The following is a 24,717-nucleotide window of genomic DNA, read 5'->3' as shown; positions in this document are numbered from 1 at the left end:
CGTGGTCGTCTTTGACGTATTTTTCGTTTAATGATGCGCCAAATGTTCTCTATAGGTGAAAGATCTGGACTGCAGGCAGGCCAGGTTAGCACCCGGACTCTTCTACGACGAAGCCATGCTGTTGTTATAGCTGCAGTATGTGGTTTTGCATTGTCCTGCTGAAATAAACAAGGCCTTCCCTGAAATAGACGCTGTTTGGAGGGAAGCATATGTTGCTCTAAAACCTTTATATACCTTTCAGCATTCACAGAGCCTTCCAAAACATGCAAGCTGCCCATACCGTATGCACTTATGCACCCCCATACCATCAGAGATGCTGGCTTTTGAACTGAACGCTGATAACATGCTGGAAGGTCTCCCTCCTCTTTAGCCCGGAGGACATGGCGTCCGTGATTTCCAACAAGAATGTCAAATTTGGACTCGTCTGACCATTAAACACTATTCCACTTTGAAATAGTCCATTTTAAATGAGCCTTGGCCCACAGGACACGACGGCGCTTCTGGACCATGTTCACATATGGCTTCCTTTTTGCATGATAGAGCTTTAGTTGGCATCTGCTGATGGCACGGCGGATTGTGTTTACCGACAGTGGTTTCTGAAAGTATTCCTGGGCCCATTTAGTAATGTCATTGACACAATCATGCCGATGAGTGATGCAGTGTCGTCTGAGAGCCCGAAGACCACGGGCATCCAATAAAGGTCTCCGGCCTTGTCCCTTACACACAGAGATTTCTCCAGTTTCTCTGAATCTTTTGATGATGTTATGCACTGTAGATGATGAGATTTGCAAAGCCTTTGCAATTTGACGTTGAGGAACATTGTTTTTAAAGTTTTCCACAATTTTTTTACGCAGTCTTTCACAGATTGGAGAGCCTCTGCCCATCTTTACTTCTGAGAGACTCTGCTTCTCTAAGACAAAGCTTTTATAGCTAATCATGTTACAGACCTGATATCAATTAACTTAATTAATCACTAGATGTTCTCCCAGCTGAATCTTTTCAAAACTGCTTGCTTTTTTAGCCATTTGTTGCCCCCGTGCCAACTTTTTGGAGACCTGTAGCAGGCATTAAATTTTAAATGAGCTAATTAAGTGGATAAAAGTGTCAAATATCTCAGTTTAAACATTTGCTACGTTATCTATGTTCTATTGTGAATAAAATATTGGCTCATGTGATTTGAAATTCCTTTAGTTTTCATTTTATTAAAATTTAAAAAACGTCCCAACTTTTCCGGAATTCGGGTTGTACAATTCCGAATGAAATTAATTTCTACTACTACAATTCCATAAGCAAGTTTTAGCAAGCTAAAGCAATGTCATTTTATTTACTGACGAGAAGTGTCCAAAACATTCAGGGGGTAAAGTTTTATAATATAATAAAGATTATTATATAATAACACAACACGGAAGCAAAAGTGGCTTTTTTAAGAGATATATTTTCAATCTGAACATAAATAATAAGCACAATCAAGGTAGTAAATAGTGAAAACAACAAAAATATAAACATGCCAAATTATTTTCATAAATTACACACAAAATGAGTGAGAAATATACTGAGTGCAATGAAACAGATCTTCCCAAACTATAAACTTATTTATTTACATGATAAAACCACCAAATGGACTGATCCCTTGGCTGTACTCCTCCTCACTGCACCAGACATCTGCGTTAAAGCGATCCCACTGGGACATTGCCTAGCCACTTGATTTCATTGCTTTATCTGATATGTACCACTGTTTCTGTTTTTTGTTTCTTGTTATAGCAAAGCGTTGTCATGTGTTTTGCTATGTTTTGTCCGAAAGTGCTGTCATGCAAATCTGTTATTTAGTGTTTTTCATGCATGCACACTACTACTTTCACATTGCATTTGTTCAGATTTCCAAAGAAGACCAAAACCTACCCTTATTCGTTGAGTAGACAACAGTATGACCCAATCTGAGCATCTACGCATCAAAAATTGCTCCTGTTTGGCTCAGCAGAAGAAACTGACAAAACATTGCTGATAAAAAATATGACCACATTAACTATGGAGGCGAGTTGCACATAATATACTGTATTTGAGATAAATACCTCAGAAAAGAAGAGAATCTCATACTTACGACTCTTTAAAGCATTCAGATTATATTAGCAGTTCAAAAGTAATTAACATTTAAGAACAATAGTTATTTTTGGCTTTGGGTGACTGTCTGTCTTTAATGGTTAATCTCACACAGAGACACTGAAGAATCATAAAAAACTGTAAATCCAGCATAGAGGGGTTCAGTGAATGTGCTGGTGAATGTGTGTAAGTGTGTGAGTGTGTGTGTGTCAGAGACGCTGTAGAAGGACAGAATGCCGGCTGACGAGTTCAGATACACTCCTACTCTGTTAGAGCGATGTGAAGGGACTGATATTTCTGTGATCTTATTATTGTGACTGACAGTGAATCTGTCAATAAACCAGTTCAGACTCCAAGACTTGTCATTGAATCCAAACCAGCAGTCATCACTGCGTCCTTTCCTGCTGATTTCTTTATATGCCACTGATACATAAACTGTCCTCCCACACCATTCAGCCTCCCAGTAACAGCGTTCAGACAGACTCTCTCTACACAGAACCTGATAACACTTATCAAATCTGTCTGGATTATCAGGATATGGCTGCTTCTCTCTCACAAATTCCACTGTTCTGTTCATCTCAGACAGGGCAAGTTGAGTATGTGCTGTGTTTAAATCCAATGTGAGATCACGTGCATCTGAACACAAGAAGAGAGACTTTAACATTTATAACATAAAAACAATGACTGAGCTGTGTGTGTGTGTGTGTGTGTATGTGTTTGAGTGAGATTGTGAGTAAGAGTGAGAGAGAGATATAGAGACCTACATTTCTTTAGTCCTGGTTTAATCCTGATCTCTCCTCCATGATCCAGACTATAAAAACAAAAGATGCCACAAACAAAAGATCACACTCAATTTATGTAAGAAAGAAAAAAATTAATATTTAGCAGATGCCAAATTAAAGACTATATGGTTGTTCAGAAACACTGTTGTTCATGCTCTTGTTTTCTCACAATCTATTTTATTGGTTTATTGTTGACAAAGAGATGCATCAAACACCATAATTTTACTCTGTCACTTTCAGAAGATCAGCTAGTTTCTTTTTTTCTTATAACATACATTGTTAGTGCTGTACATACTTGAGTTTGTCCAGTCTGTAGTTTGAATCAGAGAGCAGCTTGACTAATGATTGTCCTGGGTGATTGTAGCTCAGATCCAGCTCTCTCAGGTGTGAGGGGTTTAAACTCAGAGCTGAAGCCAGAAAACAACAGCCTTCCTCTGTCACCATACAGCCAGATAATCTACACACACACACACACACACACACACACACACACACACACACGCACACACACGCACACACACGCACACACACGCACACACACACACACACACACACACACACACACACACACACACATACAAAACATTTGATCTCTTTTACTGCCTTGGGGGTGGGGTAATTTTGCAACATAATTTGTATTATGGACATTGGGGGAAAAAAACTAGTTTTATTCTATTCTTTTTTTAAGAAATCATAATATAACTTGCTGTTATTTCATGTACAAAAATCAATAGACCTTTATCACAATTCTGCATTAAAAAGCAGAAGCTTCGGTAGACATCTGTAACCACCCATGACTTGATTAAAAAGCTAAAGTCAATGGAAACCAAATTTGCTTTGCCAGTAAAATAAGGGGAGATTGCTGATTTTGACATATGAACAACCAATTATATTACAGAAAATCTGAATCTTGTCATCTTTGCAATGCACCTATGCTATATAATCTGTTGTATTCTTTTTGTGGTAGGGATTCTCTGTGGTTGTATAAGGTCTGTCTGGCAGTAATTAAAGCATATTCAAAGGCATTGTCTGGAGTCAATGACATGACATGACATGAAAGACCATGACAGGTATCTTAACTAAGGTGTGTAGGGGAATATCTTCTACAAGCATTAAAGAGCAATATAATTAGACAGGGCTATACATTTCATGACATATTATTAATGTCATTAATAATGACTACTTGACTACTAATAAACACTACAGCTTTTTTCTTTTGTGAGGGTGTTTGGTGGCACGTCATCTTTGTTTCTAGGTGGATAGTTAAAGAATGCGTCACAAACGTCTCTCAGAAATCCTGTATAATTCCACCAATCCGATGACGACTTCTTCACTCCTGAAGTGTTTGCACTTTTGTGTCCCATATGCATCAGACGTTTAGCCAACTGTCCGTGGGCATGACGACTGAGGCTAAGACTAATGCAGAATTGATATCAATAACAGTTTCTGTTCAAGTCCACGTCACATCACATTTTGCTCAGTGAATAAAAATAAAAAAAGGGATATTACCTCAGTATTTTGAGCTGACAGTGTGAAATCTTCAGGCCATCAGAGAGTAGCTTCACTCCTGAATCTTGCAGGTCATTGTTACTCAAGTCCATCTCTTTTAGAGAGGAGTTTGTTTGTAGAGATGAAGACAAATTTTCACAGCACTGATCACTGAGATTGCAATCTGTCACTCTAAACACAACCAAGTAAAATATTGTCATATGCTTTTCCAAAACATGCAATTCCTGACTATTTTTTTTCACTGTGACTAGATAATTGAAATCTGCTGCCCAGCACATTTTAACACACTGTAGTATCAGACACTGATAGGTCAAATTAATTTTGCCTAGATTGATCTACATTTAACTGAAAATCACAAACCTCAGTATGTTGAGTTGACAGTGTGAACTATTCAGCCCATCAGTCAGAAGCTTCACACCTGAATCCTGCAGGTTATTGTAACTCAGGTCCAGCTCTCTCAGTGAGTTTGATGATTGTAGAGATGAACACAAACTTTCACAGCACTGACCAGTGAGATTACAGCCAGCAAGTCTACAACACAGGATGTGTTTAAATAAAAAGGAAATGATGGGTTCAGATGTTGTTTTCGGTGTCTTGCATATTGATCACATGACAAATAATTTTGATCAAGATGTGAAAAATGAATATTAATCGACCTCTTAAACACCAAACAACACCAAAATGGGCTCAATTTCCAAAGAGCAGACATACTGTTGAAATGTAAATATTAAACACACTGAAAGTTACTTCAGATAAAATAATTTGCTAAATGAATACATATAAACAAAGCACTTTTTTCAGATTCAAGGAAGAGAAGATTTAAATTTTTCCATGCAGTGCACATGAATGTGTACATGCATACACACACCATATCATTATATAATGTTATGAGATGTAATATAATGACATGTTTAATGCAAAATGACATAACACACTTTTTGCAACTAAAAGGGCATAGTTATTTATTGGTCTGCTTATTAAACAGTGTTCCTGTGGTTCAGTGGTAGAGCATTGGGTTAACAGCACAAAAGGTTGTGGGTTCAATTCCCTGGAAACACATTATACAGATTAAATATTAATAATATTATAGCGTCTACTAAATGCATAAATGTAAATTACTATTTGACAAAGTTTGTGACATCAGACAAAACAAAATCTCTGAAAGATATTCATGAGCTCTGTTTAAGACACTTATTAGCAAGTAAACAAGATGTAACTTGTATTTTCCACTTAGTTCAAAATTCTGTATTTTTTCACCAAAATGGATGTTAATATCAACAATTCACCTCACATTGTGAATTAAACGAGTAAACATTATCTAATTTTTTATTTTTTTTTATTTGAAGTCTCCCAGTGCATTCTTACAAAGCAAACATCCTAAGCATACAAATGGTTATTTTAAGTTTGGAGCTTACTGAAAGTGTAAGCAAGTTATGTTTATATTCACTAGGAGCCATCTTCAGGTCCGCACAATTTACCGAAGGAACACCTTTGCACATGTATTACAAATGTCAAAGTGCTCAGAAATCGTAATAAATATTTGTGATTTTTTTTTACCACAAGACCAGTCTCAAGTAGCACAGGTATATTCAGCCCGATCTCACTGCAATTTTTTACATATTTTACGAGGTGGCTAATTCATATGAATTCATACAATCTCTTACAACTCGTATAAATTCAGATGATTTTTGCTAAACCGTATGTATTTAACGAGTTGCACAATTTGTGTGAATTTGTACGAATTATCTACACCTAACTCCGCCCCTAAACCTACCCGTCACTGGGGTCTAGACAAATCATACAAAATAGTATGAATGAGGTCATATGAATTTGTATGTATTAGCCACCTTGTAAAATATATACGAATTGGTCATGATATAGCATTGTTAGATTTGTAGCAATGGCCAAATATACACTGTATGGGTCAAAATTGTTGAAATTCCTTTTATGGCAAAAAAACATTAGGACATTAAGTAAAGATCTTGTTCCATGAAGTATATCAAAACTTAATTTTTGATTAGTAGTATGCATTGCTAAGAACTTCTTTTGGATATCTTTAAAGGCAGTTTTCTCAGTATTTTGTTTTTTTTTGTTTTTTGCACCCTCAGATTCCAGATTTTCAAATAGTGGTATCTCAGCCAAATATTATCCTCCTAACAAACCATACATTCATGGAAAGCTTTTTTTTTGTTGTTGATGTATAAATCTCAATTTAATAAAATTTACCCTTATGACTAGTTTTGTGACATTATGATTTCTAAGGTATGCACATACAATTTAATTAGCTTTGTTTAGTTATTCACTGTGGCTATGTAATTAAGATGCTCTTTTTATTTGGGAATATATTTGGGAATAGCAATATGGCTGCCTGAACACTTCAAGTGTTTTTTCAGTCGCTGCCAATTTGGAATTTTATGAGAAAAAAATCCATTTAAAATTAAGAGCTAAAGAATTAAAGAAAAATTATATATACAGCATGTAACAAAACAACAGTACACATACTCACACAATTCACTTGATATATAGTGTTATGTGTAACTGGCAACCAGAGTTTGAGCTGTGGTTGTTTGTAAGCGTGCAGGCATATGCATGTACTCACTCAGTCTCATTCACAGAAGTTTCTCATCTGTAATGATTCTACTTTATAATTGATTAAATATAATTTAAATAATATTTATTTTCAGAATCTCGTCACTCTCTGAGGATCAGTTCAAAATCTAGGTGTTGTGTTTCATTCTCACGATCATATACTGTTATTAACAACATGCCATTTTCATAACAAAATCATTTACTACTTTTTAACACACAAACAGAATATAGCATGTGTAATGTCTGTTTTGGGGTTTTCATGTCTTTTATTTTGTAGTTTGATTTATGCTGTTTGTGTCATGATTCCCTTGCCCACCTGTTGTCTTGCTATTGGTTCCTCTTGTTCCTTGTGTCATGTTCTGATTGGTTTATTATCTTTTATAATTATTATTTGAAGTAACCATGGTTAATTTGAAGTTACCATGGCTACAAAACCGATGATTTGTCGTGTTATTGTTAAAACCATGGGTAATTTTCGTAAGGGAACCTGAAAGAAATAAATAAAAAAACTTTCAGAGGAATGTGCCTGAAAGTGATAAACGGGCCTTTTTTTACCTAAATGATTTATAATTTATTTTAATATATATTAAAAATGTTTAAGGTGTGCATTGTAGCTGACACCTAAATGAACACATTACAATTGTTTTATGACTGCAAGTCTTTCTCAAATGCTATTGAGCTTCAAATTTGCGATTGAGCCCATGTGAAAAATTCGCATAATTTACATATGATTTACAGGTTATTTTAATAAATATCAAACATTCAATTCAATTGTGCATTATAGCTGACACCTACAGTAGATAAACAGTTACAGTTGTTTTTATGACTGTAAGTCATTCTCCTCAAATGGTACTGACGTTAGAAAAGTGTATACCAATATCGCATGTAACTTTAGAGACGGTCCCTAAATTTGAAACTCTCGAACGTCCAACGTCGAGCCTACTTTATGCCTGTTTTTTTTTTTTTACTTTCTTTAGTTTTCTTTTCTCTGCGCCGGATTGTTGATGTCCTTTACCCGGGCATAGATGTCTATCCATCAATTATGAACATTCAATCACAAACATGAGGTGTGAGCGGTTGCGAGCGCGGATGGGAGAATGGCGGAAGTTTTTTTTTTTTTTTTTTGAGCAACTGGAATGGTGCCCCCTCTGGAAGTTGGTGCCCTACACAGACTGCGTACTCTGCGTATAGGGAGCGGCGATACTGCTGTCATCTTTCGTGCGAGTCGCCACCGTGCATGCCGTGTTGTGATGGTGAATGGCACATTGCACTGCGCACAGCCGAAGACCAATCGGTGTTAACGTCATACCACCATGTCCGCGAGTATCGATAACTTTGCAGAAAATATCGATACCAATATAGAAGCTTCTGAGTATCGATATATCGATACTGCAGCATCGATGTGCACATACTGTTCAAGCCACGTCAAGTCTGTCTCTGTCACGTCTGTTCAAGTCACGTCTGTTCATTCCACGTCAAGTATTTGTTTATTGTTTGGATTTTGGATTGCACCTGTAAATAAACTGCACTTGGGTTCATCATGGGTTTGATTATAAAAGCCCATTCCCATTGGTCCCATTCACACAAGATGAATACATTAAGTAATGAATAATGAAGAGTCACCATGGATTAATACATGGCTTTGCACCAAATAAATTATTCAGTGTGTTCACATACCGTCAAGGGTGGAGGGAACCAGGAGTCACGAGGAGACACAGGAGGAAAGCGGTCAAAATGGATTATCTATCTATCAAGATATGAAGCTATAATGAAAGCACAGTGCTAGCATAGTTGTAATGTTGACTTTGAGATGATAAATATCAGGTTGAAGAACGTTATTTCGCTAACTAATGTTACAGTGGTGTAGTCTACTATGTGATATGTAACCCACTTTTAAAAAGCGTGAGGATACGTAACAACTTTGTTTTGTGTCAGACCTTTCACTTTCATTCATAAATTCACCCCGTCTGTGTTTGCAAAGCGACAGGGATTGAATCAACTGAATTCAGTCACAGATGGAACTTACTGGAGTTCGGCCATTTTTGAATGAATAAATCAAAAGTAAGGCTGTGCATTTAATAAAATCTCGATATGGACTAGTGTCTGTGAATATTAAAGGTGTTGTTATACACATCTCTGGGAATGAGCACACACACACACACACACACACACACTCTTTCTCTCTGAAGCACGTGGTGTTTTCAGCTTTTCACTATATTGACACATGATGTAGGCTACACATGTCTTTACGACAGCCTGTCAAAATAAAATTTCGGTATAACTTGAAGAAATGTAAACAGAAATATAGTACTATTGCACAGTAGAGTATGCTATACTTCAAGTAGGCCTAATAGCTAATAATAATAATAGTTTATTATAAAACACAGACACTCTGTCTACAGCCTACCACTACAAATGTCTACAACCCACCAAAATAAAAGTTTGGTCTAACTCAAAGAAATGATGTAAGAAATTGTACAGTAAAATATACTTAAAAAAAGATCTACTAAAATTTTATTTTAAACGAATATCACACAAGTTTTCAGAGATGTTTTAATTTAAACTTGCCAAAACAATAACACCATATTTTTTTAATCAATTTCTAAAAGTACATTTGTATTTGTGCCTATAATGTTTATTTATTCATTATTATTGTCAGCTAATAAAATGTTAAATGTAGCTCTTGGCTGGTTGAGTTAGATGGTGATCAACACTAAACAGTAGAAAATCAGTTGAGTCTCCCCAGCTGTAAATGTCATTGGCTGTTAAAGTCTTGTGTTTCTTGTAATAAATTAACATGTTGAACTCACTTAATCTTTCATAATGCTCTCAATTGCATACTGTATGCATTAGTGAGTGTGGTGGTGCTTATGGGGTATGGTCACTTATTCTTTATATGAACTGTTTCAAATGCAAGACATTGATTGCATAAGATTAAGTTTGTAAATGGCAGCCTGTGCCCTTTTGTAGTGTGTACGTATACTATTTATCATCAAACTGTGATAACTGTGAACTAAATTCAGTATATACGTCTGCCATATGTTGCCACCCCTCAAACATTCCTGCCCCCTTCTCGCCACCCCATCAATATTTTTCTAGATCTACCCCTGCATACAGTATTAGCTCTACAGTTACAGCATGAAATACTATTTAAACCTATAACATGTTAAATGACATTAACCCATTTTACCTTGCAATTCAGACTTTTTTTCTCATAAATGCAAGATTATTATCTAGTTTGGACTTTATAACTAAATTTAATCTGACAATAGCGATTTTATAATTTCTGAAGAAAAAAAGCCAGAAGTGTTATAAACTCATGATTCTGAGCCAATGATAAAAGAGAGAATGACGAGTGTTTTTCTTTATCAGAATTGTGAGATATAATATCTTATTTGCAAGAATAAAGTCAGAATATTGAAATCTAAATTCAAATTGACATGTTTTTATTATTTTATTTCATGGCTTCCATAGACTGCTACTTGAAAACTTTAATTTGCCTTTTTTTTTTTTGCACCAGGTAGACTTCACACACAAAAAAACATTCTCACTGTTTGCAAACACCGAATTGGTCTATTAGTACTGATTGTTGTTGATTTAATTTTCAATAAAATCCATAACTGAGGCAGCATGATGGCACCAGTCTGATATCAGCTTTAGCTGTTTTCAGGCTGCTTGATGTTGTAATAGACCAGAATAAAGTATTCCAGAGAGCTGTGTTATTGAAATGGATTACCCATTATTTGTCACAGTGTCTGGTCTGTATATCCCTGGGTGTCCACTAGTGGTCTCAACTTCACCATAGAGTCACCCCACTGCAGGTGCTGCATTTCCCACAATCCTTTGTCTGGATTCATCACTGTTAATCCATTTCCCAGCCACCATGGAGGAGCAGAGGGTGAGACTTTTGAACCTAACCACCCTCCATCAAAAGGGAAGTGAGGTGGGTGGGCTGGCTCAGATTTTTTGGACCATGGCAGTAGGGCTGGGGTATAATGATGAGGCACTGAAGGACTTATTTAACAACTGTCTGAATGACCCTTTACCTCAATGGGAACTTAAGGGGCTTGAAATCCTGGACTTTTGGGGCTTTACTAGCTATCTACACCATCATGGTCAATGGGATACACAGACCACACTTGTCTCTCCAGACACGATGGCCGACTCTATGCCTGTGTCTCCAGACAAGATGGCCGCCAGCCCAGCGCCACTGCACAAGATGGACGCTCCTGAATCGAGTCAGGTCCCCGTTGAGTTCCCAGAGTCTAGTCAGGTCCCCTTTGATCAGGTCCCCATTGACTGTCCGCATGACTGTGGTGGACCTCTGCACCACCCTGGCACTTAACTGTTCCCACTTGCATTGCTTTCACCTGTCCATATATACCCTGTTTGTTTCTATCGTTTTCATGGAGTCCTTGGTTTATGTCACCCTGCTTTTTCCCTAGTGTTTGTCGTGTTTCTGGTTTTGGACTGCCTTTCTGGATATTGACCTTTTGCCTGATTTTTGGATTCCCCTAATAAAACTGCAACTTGATCTCTCTGTTTGTGTGTGCAATTTGTGACATTATTTTAATCAGGGAACAAATTATTTTTCAAGAATCTGATTTATAATAACAAAAAATCTTTATAATAACAGGCTGGGCCCTGTTCAGAAACACTGGGGTCTGCTGATATATTAAAAACACCCACAAGATCAGGACCAGAGTGGAGGGGAATTATTAATTTCATTATTGAGTGACTATTTATCTGTCTTACCCCAGTATGCTGAGTTGACAGTGTGAACTTTTCAGTCCATCAGTCAGAAGCTTCACTCCTGAATCCTGCAGGTTATTGTTACTCAGGTCCAGCTCTCTCAGTGAGTTTGATGATTGTAGACATGAAGACAAACTTCCACAGCACTGACCAGTGAGATTACAGCCAGCAAGTCTATAACACAGGATAAAATATTGAGGAGATGATGATAGTCATTCAATGGATGGACAAAAAATGAAGAAAGAATATAAAAAAATACCTTCAGTTCGAAAGATACATACATATATACATATACATATACATATAGGCTGCTTCCCTTTCAAATCTCTAGCAGACTGAAAATTATTGTGATTACGACAAGCAGTCCTTCGAAAAGGTAGGCATTTAAATATATTTTTTTATTTCAATTCATTCTTGTCACAGTAGTGTCGAGGAAGGCACATTAAGATGGAGATTAATTCAACAAGTAACTAATGAGCACTATTCAATTAATGAACTAAACGAGGGCACGGAAGAACTAAACAGACCAGGGCCCATATTCACAAAACATGTTAAGGCTAAAAGCAGCTCGTAACTCACCGATTTAGGAGAAAATCAGAAAAATAATGGGTGCCTCAGTCCTAAATTTAATTTTTTATCTAAAATTATTCACAAAGTGTTTTAGCACTAAAACTAGTTCCTAACTAGTGTTGTCAAAAGACCTGGTACTTTGGTACCAAGTCGGTACGAATAAAAAAATTAAAATGTCACAGTACCAGGTTTCTTTAAGTACCGGTGGTACAGAGTACCCAGTTAACCCGGTTCTTGACGCATACAGCACTATGTTTTCTGCGAAGCAGAAAATGCGGACGGAATCTCAAAATCCAGTCATGAAAATGAAACGTACATTTTAATATGGACAGTCATGGAATTTGTCAAAGTTAGCATAAATTAATCAAATCAAATCTCCATATAGACCAGTATCTGTAAATGTTAAGCCTGTCTGTGCATCTCTGTGTGAATGAATGAATGGCAGAGAAGTGCAGGTTTGCTTGCTACATAGATGGAAGCACGTGACGCTTGCAGTAATTTCAGCATTTGCCGTCTCAATGAGCACATAAATACATAAACAACATCACTAGAACACTTCTGAGTCACTTCACAAGCATTTTCCAGTTTCATTTGAGTAAAACCAGTGTCAATTTAAGGGTATTCATGGTAACCTGTCAAAATAAAAGAAAATTTTTACATAAAGGCATTGTGCAAGAAATATTACTATTATTTAGTAGAATGTATGTGTTTTTTAGATCACACAATATTTCTTCCATGTTTTAATTTTAATAGCAAATCCCCTTTATTTACCAAAAAGTAAAATGTGTTTAAAATTCATTAATCAAAGACAAATTAAATTTCAGTGAAACTTGTTTACTTTTTTTCATAATTATACTACTTGTAGAAAATATTTAAACACAATTGTAAATAAGTATAAAGAATGGCATTGGTTTTATTTTTTTGTGATAAAAAGTGTTTTTTTTTTATTAGCATATTTTTGTGTTTTGCTTTGGTACCGAAATTGGTACTGAGAACCGTGGATTTTCGCTGGTATCGGTACCGGATACTGAAATTTTGGTATCATGACAACACTACTCCTAACTCTGTGAAAGTTAGGAGTAGGGTAGAGGACTCCTAAGCCACTAAGACCAACCACAAACTATTCCTAAAATGTCTGTTGCCAGCAATCTGCCTCAGATTGTAACATTTTAGAAATATTTAACGATAATGAGCTTTTATTAAGGTATCACCTTCGTTGGACAAAATATGGTAGGTAATTTGCAGGGCAATTTATTTTTATTTACAACATTTTTACTAATTTAGTTTAAATTACAGACATGTCCGATTAGTAATGAAATTAAGATCACAGACAACTTCCTCAGTTATTACAAATGACTGGAGGTCACCAGGTAATACTAATCCTGTGAGAATAGGGCTTTTGCCTGCATTTTAAAATCTTTATTGGAATGTGGCAACATTTTTATTTTTAAACCCTTATCTTTACTCTAAAATATTTTCATGAATAAATCTCTGACAGAGACTATCAGCCAATCACTGTTGGCATAGTTTGTAAACATGCTGACATCATCCATAGCAACAAGGTCAACCCCACCCTAAACATTGAAAAAAAATTGAGACTCATCACCTCCTTCTGAGCCTTAAAAGTTAGAAATCTTGTTTAGTGTGAGTAAGAAAAAAAAAACACGATTCACCACATAAATTAATACTCACAGAGCTTTTCTGCAGTTCACCACAGCTGGTATCAGTCTATTTCTTCCCTCATATGATGTGTTGTATTTCCTCAGATCAAACTCATCCAGCACCTCCTCTGATATCTGAAGCATGTAGGCGATTGTTGAGCAGTGAGATGGAGAGAGTTTCCTCACTGAGAGATTCTCTGATTGCACAAACTCTTGAATCTCTCTGTACAGAGTCTGATCCTTCATTTCAAGCAGACAGTGGAACAGATTGATGCATCTGTCAACTGAGAGACGTTCATCACCCTTGATTATGTCTTGAATGTACTGTGTGATTCTGTTGATTGTCTCTGAGCTGTTCACTGTGAGTGTCAGCAGATCCTTTATGAGTCTCTGATTGGACTCCAGTGACATGCCCAGCAGGAACCTCAGGAAAAGATCCAGGTGTCCATTTTTACTCTGTAGGTATTTATCAACTTCTGGTTTTAGTAGGTCATACAGAGAGCCTTTCTGGCATGAATTCGGTGGTTCCTCATTCTTACCATTGGAGCAAAATACAAAGAAAGCGGCTAGAAACTCTTGAAAGCTCAGATGAATGAAGCAGTAGATTTTCCTCTGATGAATCACAGATTCCTCCTTAAAGATCTCAGTGCAAATCCCAGAATACACTGAGGCAGCAGTGACATCTATCCCGCTCTCAATCAGGTCCTCCTCGTAGAACAACACATTGCCCTTCATCAACTCTTTGTAAGACAGTTCCGCAAGTTTCACAATCACATCTCTGCTGGACTTCAGGGGTTTCTCTGGATCTCTCTCATCATACTTTTGATTCTTCATGTTGATCTGAGTCAGCAGGAAGTGGATGTACATTTCAGTCAGAGTTTGAGGGATTTCTGCACTGTCATCTTGTTTCAGGAGGTTTTGAAGCACAGTGGCTGAGATCCAGCAGAAGACGGGGATGTGACACATGATGTGGAGGCTTCTTAATCTTCTGATGTGTGAGATGATTCTGCTGGCTTGATGCTCATCACTGATTCTCTTCCTGAAATATTCCTCCTTCTGAGGCTCATTGAATCCCTGAATTTCTGTCACACGGTTGATGTATTCTGCGGGGATCTGATTGGCTGCTGCAGGTCTGGAGGTGATCCAGATCAGAGCAGAGGGAAGCAGCTCTCCTCTGATGAGGTTTGACATCAACACAGCCACTGATGAAGACTCATTCACATCACAAACTCTCTCATTATCTGAAAACATCAGTGCAAATTTGCTTTCATCCAGACCATCAAAGATGAACACAACCTTACACTCTTCATAAATCTTTGAGTCCAGATCTTGAAGTTCAGGATGAAAGTCCAGCAGAAGTCTGTGAAGACTGTACTGACGATCTTTAATCAAGTTCATCTCTCGAAATGGAAGCACGAACATGAAATCTACATCCTGATTGGTTTTTCCCTCGGCCCAGTCCAGAATTAACTTCTGCACAGAGACGGTTTTTCCAATTCCAGCGATGCCTTTAGTAAGAACAGTCTTGATTTCATCTTTCTCCTCACGTCCTGGTTGATGTAAGGGTTTAAATATGTCATTGCAGCAGATTAAAGTGTCTTGTGTTATTTGTGTTTTCTCAATCTGTAAAACCTCATGTTTTTCATTCACTCCTTCACTCTCTCCCTCTATGATGTAGAGCTCTATGTAAATCTTGTTCAGGAGGGTTTGATTATATTCTAGTTTGATTCCCTCAAATAATCTCTCATACTTGTTCTTCATGTTGCTTTTGTGCTGTTCTTTGACTCTCTGCATTTTGAGTGTCTGAGAGTCAATGTCAGTGCAGGTCAGACGGGATGTTTCTGATCTGATCTCATCATCTCTCTTCACTCTGTAGAAACAGAGAGATGAACAGAAAAATCTGTAAACATATTAAAATGAAGAAAATCATTTAAATGTTCCTGCACACTAAACTATGAAACTCTAATATGAAATTGCACCATATTCATACAGAAGTGTCAGTTCAGGCAGGCAGAAAACTACTTTTTAAAAAAAAAAAAAAAATGATTTAGTCCCATTTCAGAAGATGGCATGCTGTTCCAGATCATTTAGCAATAACTCCATTTGATTGTCTCAGCAGCAGGTGATAACTGGAGATGCATACGAAGGTGTAATGCATTTCCTGTTGAAACTAGCTGTTGAGCCAAACAAAGCTACAGGAAAATTAACTGGCACAGAAAACGTCATCCACCCTCTGGAAACATGGGACCACATGTCATGATTCTGCCCTCGTGTCCTTGATTGTCTCTAGTCTTGAGGCAGGATGATGACAGGCCCATGTTTTGTGTGCAAGCATATGGCCTTGTCTTTGGTTCATGTGCTTGTGCTGTCTCGTTCCATTGCCCCGCCCCCTTGTTATCCTCGTTTTGTCATTATTGCTTTACCTGTGTCACCTGTTATGTTATCGTTAGTTTCCCTATTTCAATCCCCTTGTGTTCGCTGTCTAGTGCGGTTCATCGTAACACTTTTTCAAACGTTGTGAAACCTGTGGATTGTATTTCTGTCGTGTGAGTACCAGACTGAAGAGTCTTTTGTTTTATTATTAATTTCTAGTCTAAGTCTTGTTAAGTTATTTGTCTATTCCCTAGTCATTGTTTTCCCCCTTGTGGGTTTTGTTTTCCCCTTTTTGTCATTAATAAACCTTGTGTGTAGTGCATTCTGTCTGCGCTTGAGTTCATCCCCGCACCTACGTGACACCACAGTTATAGAGGTTATAAAAACGACGTCCAAAATAAGTCTAAATTTGATGTAGAAAAGATGTCCCAAACGACCACATTTGAACTATAAATAGCCCTTACACGGAGGTCCCAAGAAAAGTCAACATTAGACGTGGGAAGACGATGAAAAAAGACTGGCGTTACAAAACAACCCCTTCAATGGACCGAATTTGGACGTCCAAAAATTACAAGAAAAATACGTCACTCTGACATCACATTGCACAGTGGGTATTTATACTCACTCAGGGTCAGAGGTCACCGCTCCATCACTGAATTCAAAGGGGCTCACCATGGATCTGTTACTCTTCATAGACACACAGCTGTGTTCTGGAGATATTGCTTTAACATCCTCCTTCTCCTCAATCTTCTCATAGAAACTCATTTTACAGGCAGTACTTCTAGAAATAGACAATAAAAAATGAATTGATAATTTGATTAATTTTGCCTGAAAATCTTTTAAATTCTTTCTTCCGTTGAAAATAATACAGAAATATTGACAAAAATACAATGTAGGTCAATGGGAACTGGTATGGTTTTCTACATTTAATCTTTTGTGTTCAGCAGAAGAAAGAAATGCACATACAGGTAGGTATGCAATGAGAAGGTTGCGTAAATGAATTTTCATTTCTGTGTGGCAGTGTTAATTTCGTTAACGAAGACGACAACAATAAAATATTTGTTAACAAACATTTTTTCTGTGACTAAGATGAGATGTTGGCGAGCTAAAAATCTAAAATATCTGATGACGAAATTATTACGAACTTTATGCCGCGTCTTCATTAACTAGACGAGACTGGACAATAATGTTATTGGAGGACTACCGGACATTCAAAATGCATCCTATAAGCTATTGTCCTTCAAAATGTGTGTCCCTCTCATTGGATTGCGATCGGATAAGGGCTGTTTGCATAACTAGTCTCAGTATGGCAGCCACAGTGGATGGATATGCTAATAAACGCGAACTAGCGATCTGAAACAATGACCTTAGCACCCGAAGTGGTAGGGATAAGGTGACCAGACATTGCGGTTTTCCTTGGAGTCATAATTTGTTGTAGATTAAATTAAAGTTAGTGAAGGTGGGATAGGCAGAATCGTGCTGATAAAAGTGCTCTCTCTCTCGCACGCGCACGCACGCTCCACTTCCTCAGTTCTCACATACAGCGCGCAATCAGTTCTCAGCTCTCAAATACACACACAACAGTCCAAATGTTTATCATGTAGAGTACCTCACGTAAATACAGTAGGTTATGGATTAAGTTAACATGAACAGGTGGGTGAAAACTGAACATGTGTTAGTAATTCACAGACATGGGGACTTGTTACTTGGTGACTTGGACTCGAGTCGACTCGAGTCGCTATTTTTAAGACTTGTGACTTGACTTGACAAAAAATAAAATACTTGAGACTTGACTCGGACTTGGAAGTTAAAGACTCGGGACTTGACTTGACTTGAGACAGGATGACTTGAATGACTTGAGTGTTAATCACATTATGTTTTCAGTTTGAATATAAAATATATAAATTATTTTTAAAAAATAAAATTGATTACTCAGCTGGAGCGCAGGCTGAGAATCGCGTTGTCATGTCATGACATCATCAGTCATGCCCTCTCTACCTTACGCAGACCACGCCCACTTAGATCAGATATCACATCAACATCTCAGCTTGAGGGGTACTGAGGGTCATCGCTTTTGTCGTCAATAATTCGCGCCTAAAAACGCGTGGAAATCGCTAGTCGCGCCGCTTTCTCATTGTTTCCAAAGCGCTCGGGCAGTTGCGCCCCTGAGGCGTCGAGCGTGTCGCACCGCGTGTGCGTCGCGACCGCGTTGCTTCCATTATGAGCGCGCATACCGGTGGCGCATACATGGTGGGATAGGCAACATCGTGCTCGGCTTGCAGACAAGACTCTCGAATCTTATATTTTGCAAGTGCAATACCTTGTAATAGAGGTAATGACTTACGGATGTACTCTGAGAGAGAGAGATTGTGTGTGTGTGTGTGAGAGAGAGAGAGTGAGAGAGAAACACACTCGTGCTTCACCTGATGAAGGAAACCCAAACTGAGTCTGACTCCAATCACAACCCCAACATTCAGAAACTAATTGACAAAAAGCTGAAGTATAATTATGATGAAAAATGAAAAAAAGGAATTTGAGCTCCAAACCAAACTCCAGTGTTATTCGGCCCTAAACAGAACCACAAAACTGGCAAATTACTTATCACTAAAGCCATTAAAATAAAGACAAATCCTTTCAAAATATCGACTCAGTGATCACGATTTGGAAATAGAGATTGGTAGACATAAAAGATCCTGGCTACCGAGAGAAGAGAGGCAAACACTGTGAGCTGAATCAAACAGAGGATGAGAAACACTTCCTTCTTGTCTGTCCCAAATACAGCACTACAAGAGAAACATTCTTCCCACAGTTTGAAGCTTTGAATCCTTCATTCTTGTCTCTAAATGACTCAGAGAAACTACTCTATATACTTGGAGAGAATGAGACAGCAGTCACAATAGCTACTAAATATTTATACACCATACACACCATACGAAAGGGATAATTTATTGTATTCAACTGTTTTATTTTATATTCTTAATTCTATATAATTACTATTATTAATATTAGAAATATTATCTGCTGCTGCTATTTTTATTGTATTTTATTGTAATCATATTTTATTCTGTATCTAAATGCTAAATTTGGCAATACTGTAACTCAAATGTCATGCCAATAAAGCAACTTGAACTTGAACTTGAGAGAGAGAGAGAGGAGAAATGTAAGAAAGTTTAATGTTGTATGTAAACTGTGTTTGAGGGGAAGTTGTGGCCTAATGGTTAGAGAGTCGGACTTGCAATCGAAGGGTTGTGAGTTCGAGTCTCGGGCCGGCAGGAATTGTGGTTGGGGGGAGTGCATGTACAGTTCTCTCTCCACCTTCAATACCACGACTTAGGTGCCCTTGAGCAAGGCATTGAACCCCCAACTGCTCCCCGGGCGCCGCAGCATAAATGGCTGCCCACTGCTCTGGGTGTGTGCTCACAGTGTGTGTGTGTGTTCACTGCTCTGTGTGTGTGCACTTCGGATGGGTTAAATGCTGAGCACAAATTCTGAGTATGGGTCACCATACTTGGCCGAATGTCATGTCATGTCATGTCACATCGTTTGAGAGAGAGAGAGAGAGGAGAGGGGGGGGGTGTTCAGAGGGGAGTCTGTTGGATGTTTAGCTGTTATTTGTTTTATGGACTCAATGTTGAAAATGTAAAACATTTCTGTTGGCAGAAGTGAAAAATTAATAATTTTATGAAGTTACAATTTTGTTTGATTCCATGATGTATTTTACTGAACATGAGTATTTACAATGCAAATCCAAATTATTTTAATTTACTGTTACTTATATCTTGTCTTTAACTTTATTAAGATCAGATTCGGCAGGTAAAATTACAATAATAAGGTGACTTGACTTGGACTTGACTTGACTTACTACAGGACTTGACTTGACTTGACATAACTTGTGACTTGACTTGACTTGACTTGCCCGAGAAAAAAATACTTGGGACTTACTTGAGACTTGAAGGTTAAGACTTGAGACTTACTTGAGACTTGCACATGTGTGACTTGGTCCCATCTCTGGTAATTCATGCATGCCTTCCGTCTTAAAAGGAAAGCATTCCAAATCTTTCATTGATGTTAAAGAGTAATTTTTTGAGTGTATATGGAGAATTATCTTGTTGCCTTGACACAGCAAACGTATAACCAATTTACTTTGGTCTTCCATGTTTCAAGCGGTCTAATACTAAAGCGATTGCAACAGGTTGTTACTCCTTTATTCCCCAAACTTTGCACACTGTTCCATTATACCTACAGTACATGAACATATTGCATAGGTACACAGCTATTACAAAAAAGTACATTGTACATTGTGGGCTATAAACTTAAGCATTATAATTTATATGTATAACTTAATAAAGTTAACATATTAGATTAAATGCACCTTTGAACATAACCAAGGCCTTAAAGCTAAGAATGGCAATTTTCAGCAAAAACACTTTGTTATATTGGTTTATTCTCTTCACACCTTTAATCAATAATTAAAGTGGTCAAAATATCTTCTGTGGAAGACTCAGGCCCATAAAAAGTCTGTTAAGTCATTTAATTTGGTCCGATGTCCTACCTGCCTCTCAACCTATGTATTTGCACTCCTCCACGCAGCCAACAGCAAGAGTTTGGGGTGTGGCTACTGTAGTAAACTGAGTCAAATGCTGTTTAGCCAGTGTGGAAAATGAAATTTAGATTTTGTTACAGAATTAAAAGCAAAATTTGAAGACTTGCCAAAAGACAGAGACAAAAAATAGGGTAAAACAAGGGAAAACCTTGAGGTTGCCTTCCGATTATATAGACACTCACACCACACAGACTGTCACATGTCACCCTGGACTACATTTCCCTTGTTCCATTGCACTGATTATGCACTCACCTGTAAGCAATCACACACACTTTAAGGGGCTGTTCACATATCATGACTAAAAACGGGTGGAAAACGCAAGGCGCACCGCTTTCTGATTTTTTCCAAAAGCCTTCAGGCACTTGCTCTCCTGAGGCGTCTGCCATTGACCTGCTCTCTCCATGAAGATAAATGGATTTGCAGCACAAAAAAATCGCTTACAGTAGCTCTGCTACTAAATTTATTTAAAAAATGGCTATCCATATACAGCTATGATCAGCTGTTCCTTCATCTTGGCTGAGCTTTTAACGTTGTTACGGGAAAGGATGAAGCTGATTGGTTGGTTCTTGTCACATGACCTGCGGTGCGCTTGTAGCTTTCTGAAAAGTTGAGATGTTTTTAACTCAATGCGGTGCGGACGCGCCTGGAAAAAACGAGCGCGTCGCTTCCATTATGAGCGCGCATATCGCGCGCCTACATTTGCAATAAAGAACTTGAGCGTGCAAAAGACGCAATATGTGGACAGCCCCTTAATATGAGGCCCTAGCCACTGTTCAGGGCCGAGTATTGTTTGTGTTTATCCCTCTATCAGTGATAGCAACTTTACGGAGCCAGTTTCCTGTCCTAGTTTTCGACTAGAGTCTAGTCTTGTTATACCCATCTTGATTCTAGTCTGTTTATCTCATCCTGTCTGTCTGCTGCCTTCCCTGGAGTTATCGCCTGTCTTGGATTATCTCTTTGTCTTGCCATTTCGGACTCTGTTCGCCCCTCTTCTGAACTATTGTCTGTTTGTTTGGATTATCCATTTGCCTTTCCCCCTGGATTACGTTCAACATCGATTGATCCATGCCTGCTTACCGGACTACTCTTGTGTCTTGACTGTGCTACATCTGTTTGGTAGTGTTCAACCCTGCCTGTTTCTGACCATGTCTTCAAATAAAACTTTGCATATGGATCTGCATGTCTCTTGTCTCACTCACTGTTTTTACAAGATGAAGGAATCTGAGGAATGTTTGAGAAATTTGAGAAATCTGAGAAACTTACAGAGTTTAATCTCAAAATGTAAACTAAAGTAGTATTCCTAATCCTTTAAATGAAAGTAGCCTTTTATTTTTTTTGTACTAAAGTTAAATGATTGATAATTACCATTTCTATAAGCTCTATCAGTAAGATTGTTGATGATTTTTCAGAAGCAAATCTTTGAATAAAGACCTGTCTTTTTATCTGTTATGAAAATGTGTATATAGAAATGTACTTAGAGACTTCATAAAAGGTGTTTAAAGACAAGTATTACCCCACAAATTACAATTAAGTAGAAAAAGTAAATTCAATGAATACACACATACAAACAAAAAACAATAATATGTTTAAATAACATGTTTATACTCACTTAGGGTCAGAGGTCACTGCTCCATCACTAAATTCAAGGGGGCTCACCATAGACCTGTCACTCTTCATAGACACACAGCTGGATTCTGTAGATGCTGCTTTATGTTTCTGAACATCCTCCTCCTCTTCTCTCTTCCCATAGAGACTCATTTTACGGGCAGAGCTAAACACAGACAATAAAAATGTAAAAATGAAACATCTTCATGAATTCTTATGCCACTCAATATTAAAATATAATGTAAAACAAACTATATTCACACACACACACACACACACACAAAGTTTTGGATGAATGTCCATTCAACTCAATGCCCAGTTCAAAAGATTCAGAAACTACTATTAGAATCAATCTGAGTGTCTGAATCATTTATGACTGCCAGGACTGTGACCCTTCGAACTTCCTGATTCCTCAATATAACCTTGATTCTGTGATCAGCTGATATTTACAGTCAATAGAGCTGCTGAACCCTTAATGGGCTTGTTTCATCTCTGGGAAATCATTTTTTACAGCAATTACTGTGTGACTTTTTAAGTATTCATGGCACATGTTAATTGGATCTGAGTTCTGTTTGAGTTTCTGTCTTTCTGTGCAAATGTAATTTGATCAGCAAGTGCTTGATGGCTGCCAAGAGTTAGATAAACTGTAGAGGGAGTTAAAGAATCTGAAACAAAAAAAACTTTTTGAAGACTTGCCAAAACACACAGAGACAAAAAATAGGGTAAAACAAGGGTAAACCTTGAGGTTGCCTTCCGATTATATAGACACACCACACAGACTGTCGCATGTCACCCTGGACTACAATTCCCTTGCTCCATTGCACTGATTATGCACTCACCTGCAAGCAATCATACACACGTTAAGGGGCCGTTCACATATCGTGCCTAAAAACGCGTGGAAAACGCAAGGCGCACCGCTTTCTGATTTTTTCCAAAAGCCTTCGGGCACTTGCGCTCCTGAGGCATCTGCCATTGACCTGCTCTTTCCATGAAGACTCGGAAATTTCAGCAAAGGATAAATGGATTTGCAGCACAAAAAATCGCTTTCAGTAGCTCTGCTACTAAATTTATTTAAAAAATGGCTATCCATATACAGCTATGATCAGCTGTTCCTTCATCATGGCTGAGCTTTTAACGTTGTTACGGGAAAGGATGAAGCTGATTGGTTGGTTCTTGTCACATGACCTGCGGTGCGCTTATGGCTTTCTGAAAAGTTGAGATGTTTTTAACTCAATGCGGTGCGGACGCGCCCTGAAAAAAATGAGCGTATCGCTTCCATTATGAGCGTGCATATTGCGCGCGTACATTTGAAACAACGAACTTGAGCGTGTAAAAGACACGATATGTGGACAGCCCCTTAATATGAGGCCCTAGCCACTGTTCAGGGCCGAGTATTGTTTGTGTTTATCCCTCAATCAGTGATAGCAACTTTACGGAGCCAGTTTCCTGTCCTAGTTTTCGACTAGAGTCTAGTCTTGTTATACCCATCTTGATTCTAGTGTGTTTATCTCATCCTGTCTGTCTGCTGCCTGCCCTGGAGTTATCGCCTGTCTTGGATTATCTCTTTGTCTTGCCATTTCGGACTTTGTTTGCCCCTCTTCTGAACTATTGTCTGTTTGTTTGGATTATCCATTTGCCTTTCCCCCTGGATTACGTTCAACATCGATTGATCCATGCCTACTTACCGGACTACTCTTGTGTCTTGCCTGTGCTACATCTGTTTGGTAGTGTTCAACCCTGCCTGTTTCTGACCATGTCTTCAAATAAAACTTTGCATATGGATCTGCATGTCTCTTGTCTCACTCACTGTTTTTACAAGATGAAGGAATCTAAGGAATGTTTGAGAAATTTGAGAAATCTGATAAACTTGCAGAGTTTAATCTCAACATGTAAACTAAAGTAGTATTCCTAATCCTTTAAATGAAAGTAGCCTTTTATTTTTTTGTACTAAAGTTAAATGATTGATAATTACCATTTCTATAAGCTCTATCAGTAAGATTGTTGATGATTTTTCAGAAACAAATCTTAGAATAAAAACTTAACTGAAACCTGTCTTTTATCTGTTATGAAAATTTGTATGTAGAAATGTACAAGAGACTTCAGGAAAGGTGTTTAAAGATAAGTATTACCCCACAAATTACAATTAAGTAGAAAAAGTAAATTCAATGAATACACA

The 24,717-nt window shown here is 37.8% G+C and overlaps 1 protein-coding gene across 5 annotated transcripts in view; it reads right to left on the bottom strand.

The window, feature by feature from the left end:
* Positions 1-2,159: 2,159 nt before the first annotated feature.
* Positions 2,160-24,717, bottom strand: part of LOC132112376 (NACHT, LRR and PYD domains-containing protein 3-like) — a 72,625-nt gene continuing 50,067 nt past the window's right edge. For 3 of the 5 annotated variants that reach the window (XM_059519826.1, XM_059519829.1, XM_059519830.1), the window contains 9 exons: positions 22,546-22,707; positions 16,959-17,114; positions 13,992-15,830; positions 11,733-11,903; positions 4,749-4,919; positions 4,389-4,559; positions 3,175-3,336; positions 2,862-2,908; positions 2,160-2,733 (listed from right to left, as the gene is read on the bottom strand). In XM_059519826.1, coding sequence (XP_059375809.1) covers positions 2,192-2,733; positions 2,862-2,908; positions 3,175-3,336; positions 4,389-4,559; positions 4,749-4,919; positions 11,733-11,903; positions 13,992-15,830; positions 16,959-17,114; positions 22,546-22,707 — 3,421 coding nt within the window. In that variant the 3' untranslated portion in view covers positions 2,160-2,191. The remainder of the gene's footprint in view (positions 2,734-2,861; positions 2,909-3,174; positions 3,337-4,388; positions 4,560-4,748; positions 4,920-11,732; positions 11,904-13,991; positions 15,831-16,958; positions 17,115-22,545; positions 22,708-24,717) is intronic. The other 2 variants (XM_059519828.1, XM_059519827.1) reach the window with 2 other exon arrangements.

Source organism: Carassius carassius, chromosome 32, assembly GCF_963082965.1.
Source record: "Carassius carassius chromosome 32, fCarCar2.1, whole genome shotgun sequence".
Lineage (NCBI taxonomy): Eukaryota > Metazoa > Chordata > Actinopteri > Cypriniformes > Cyprinidae > Carassius > Carassius carassius.
This window is presented reverse-complemented; position numbering and strand designations above follow the sequence as displayed.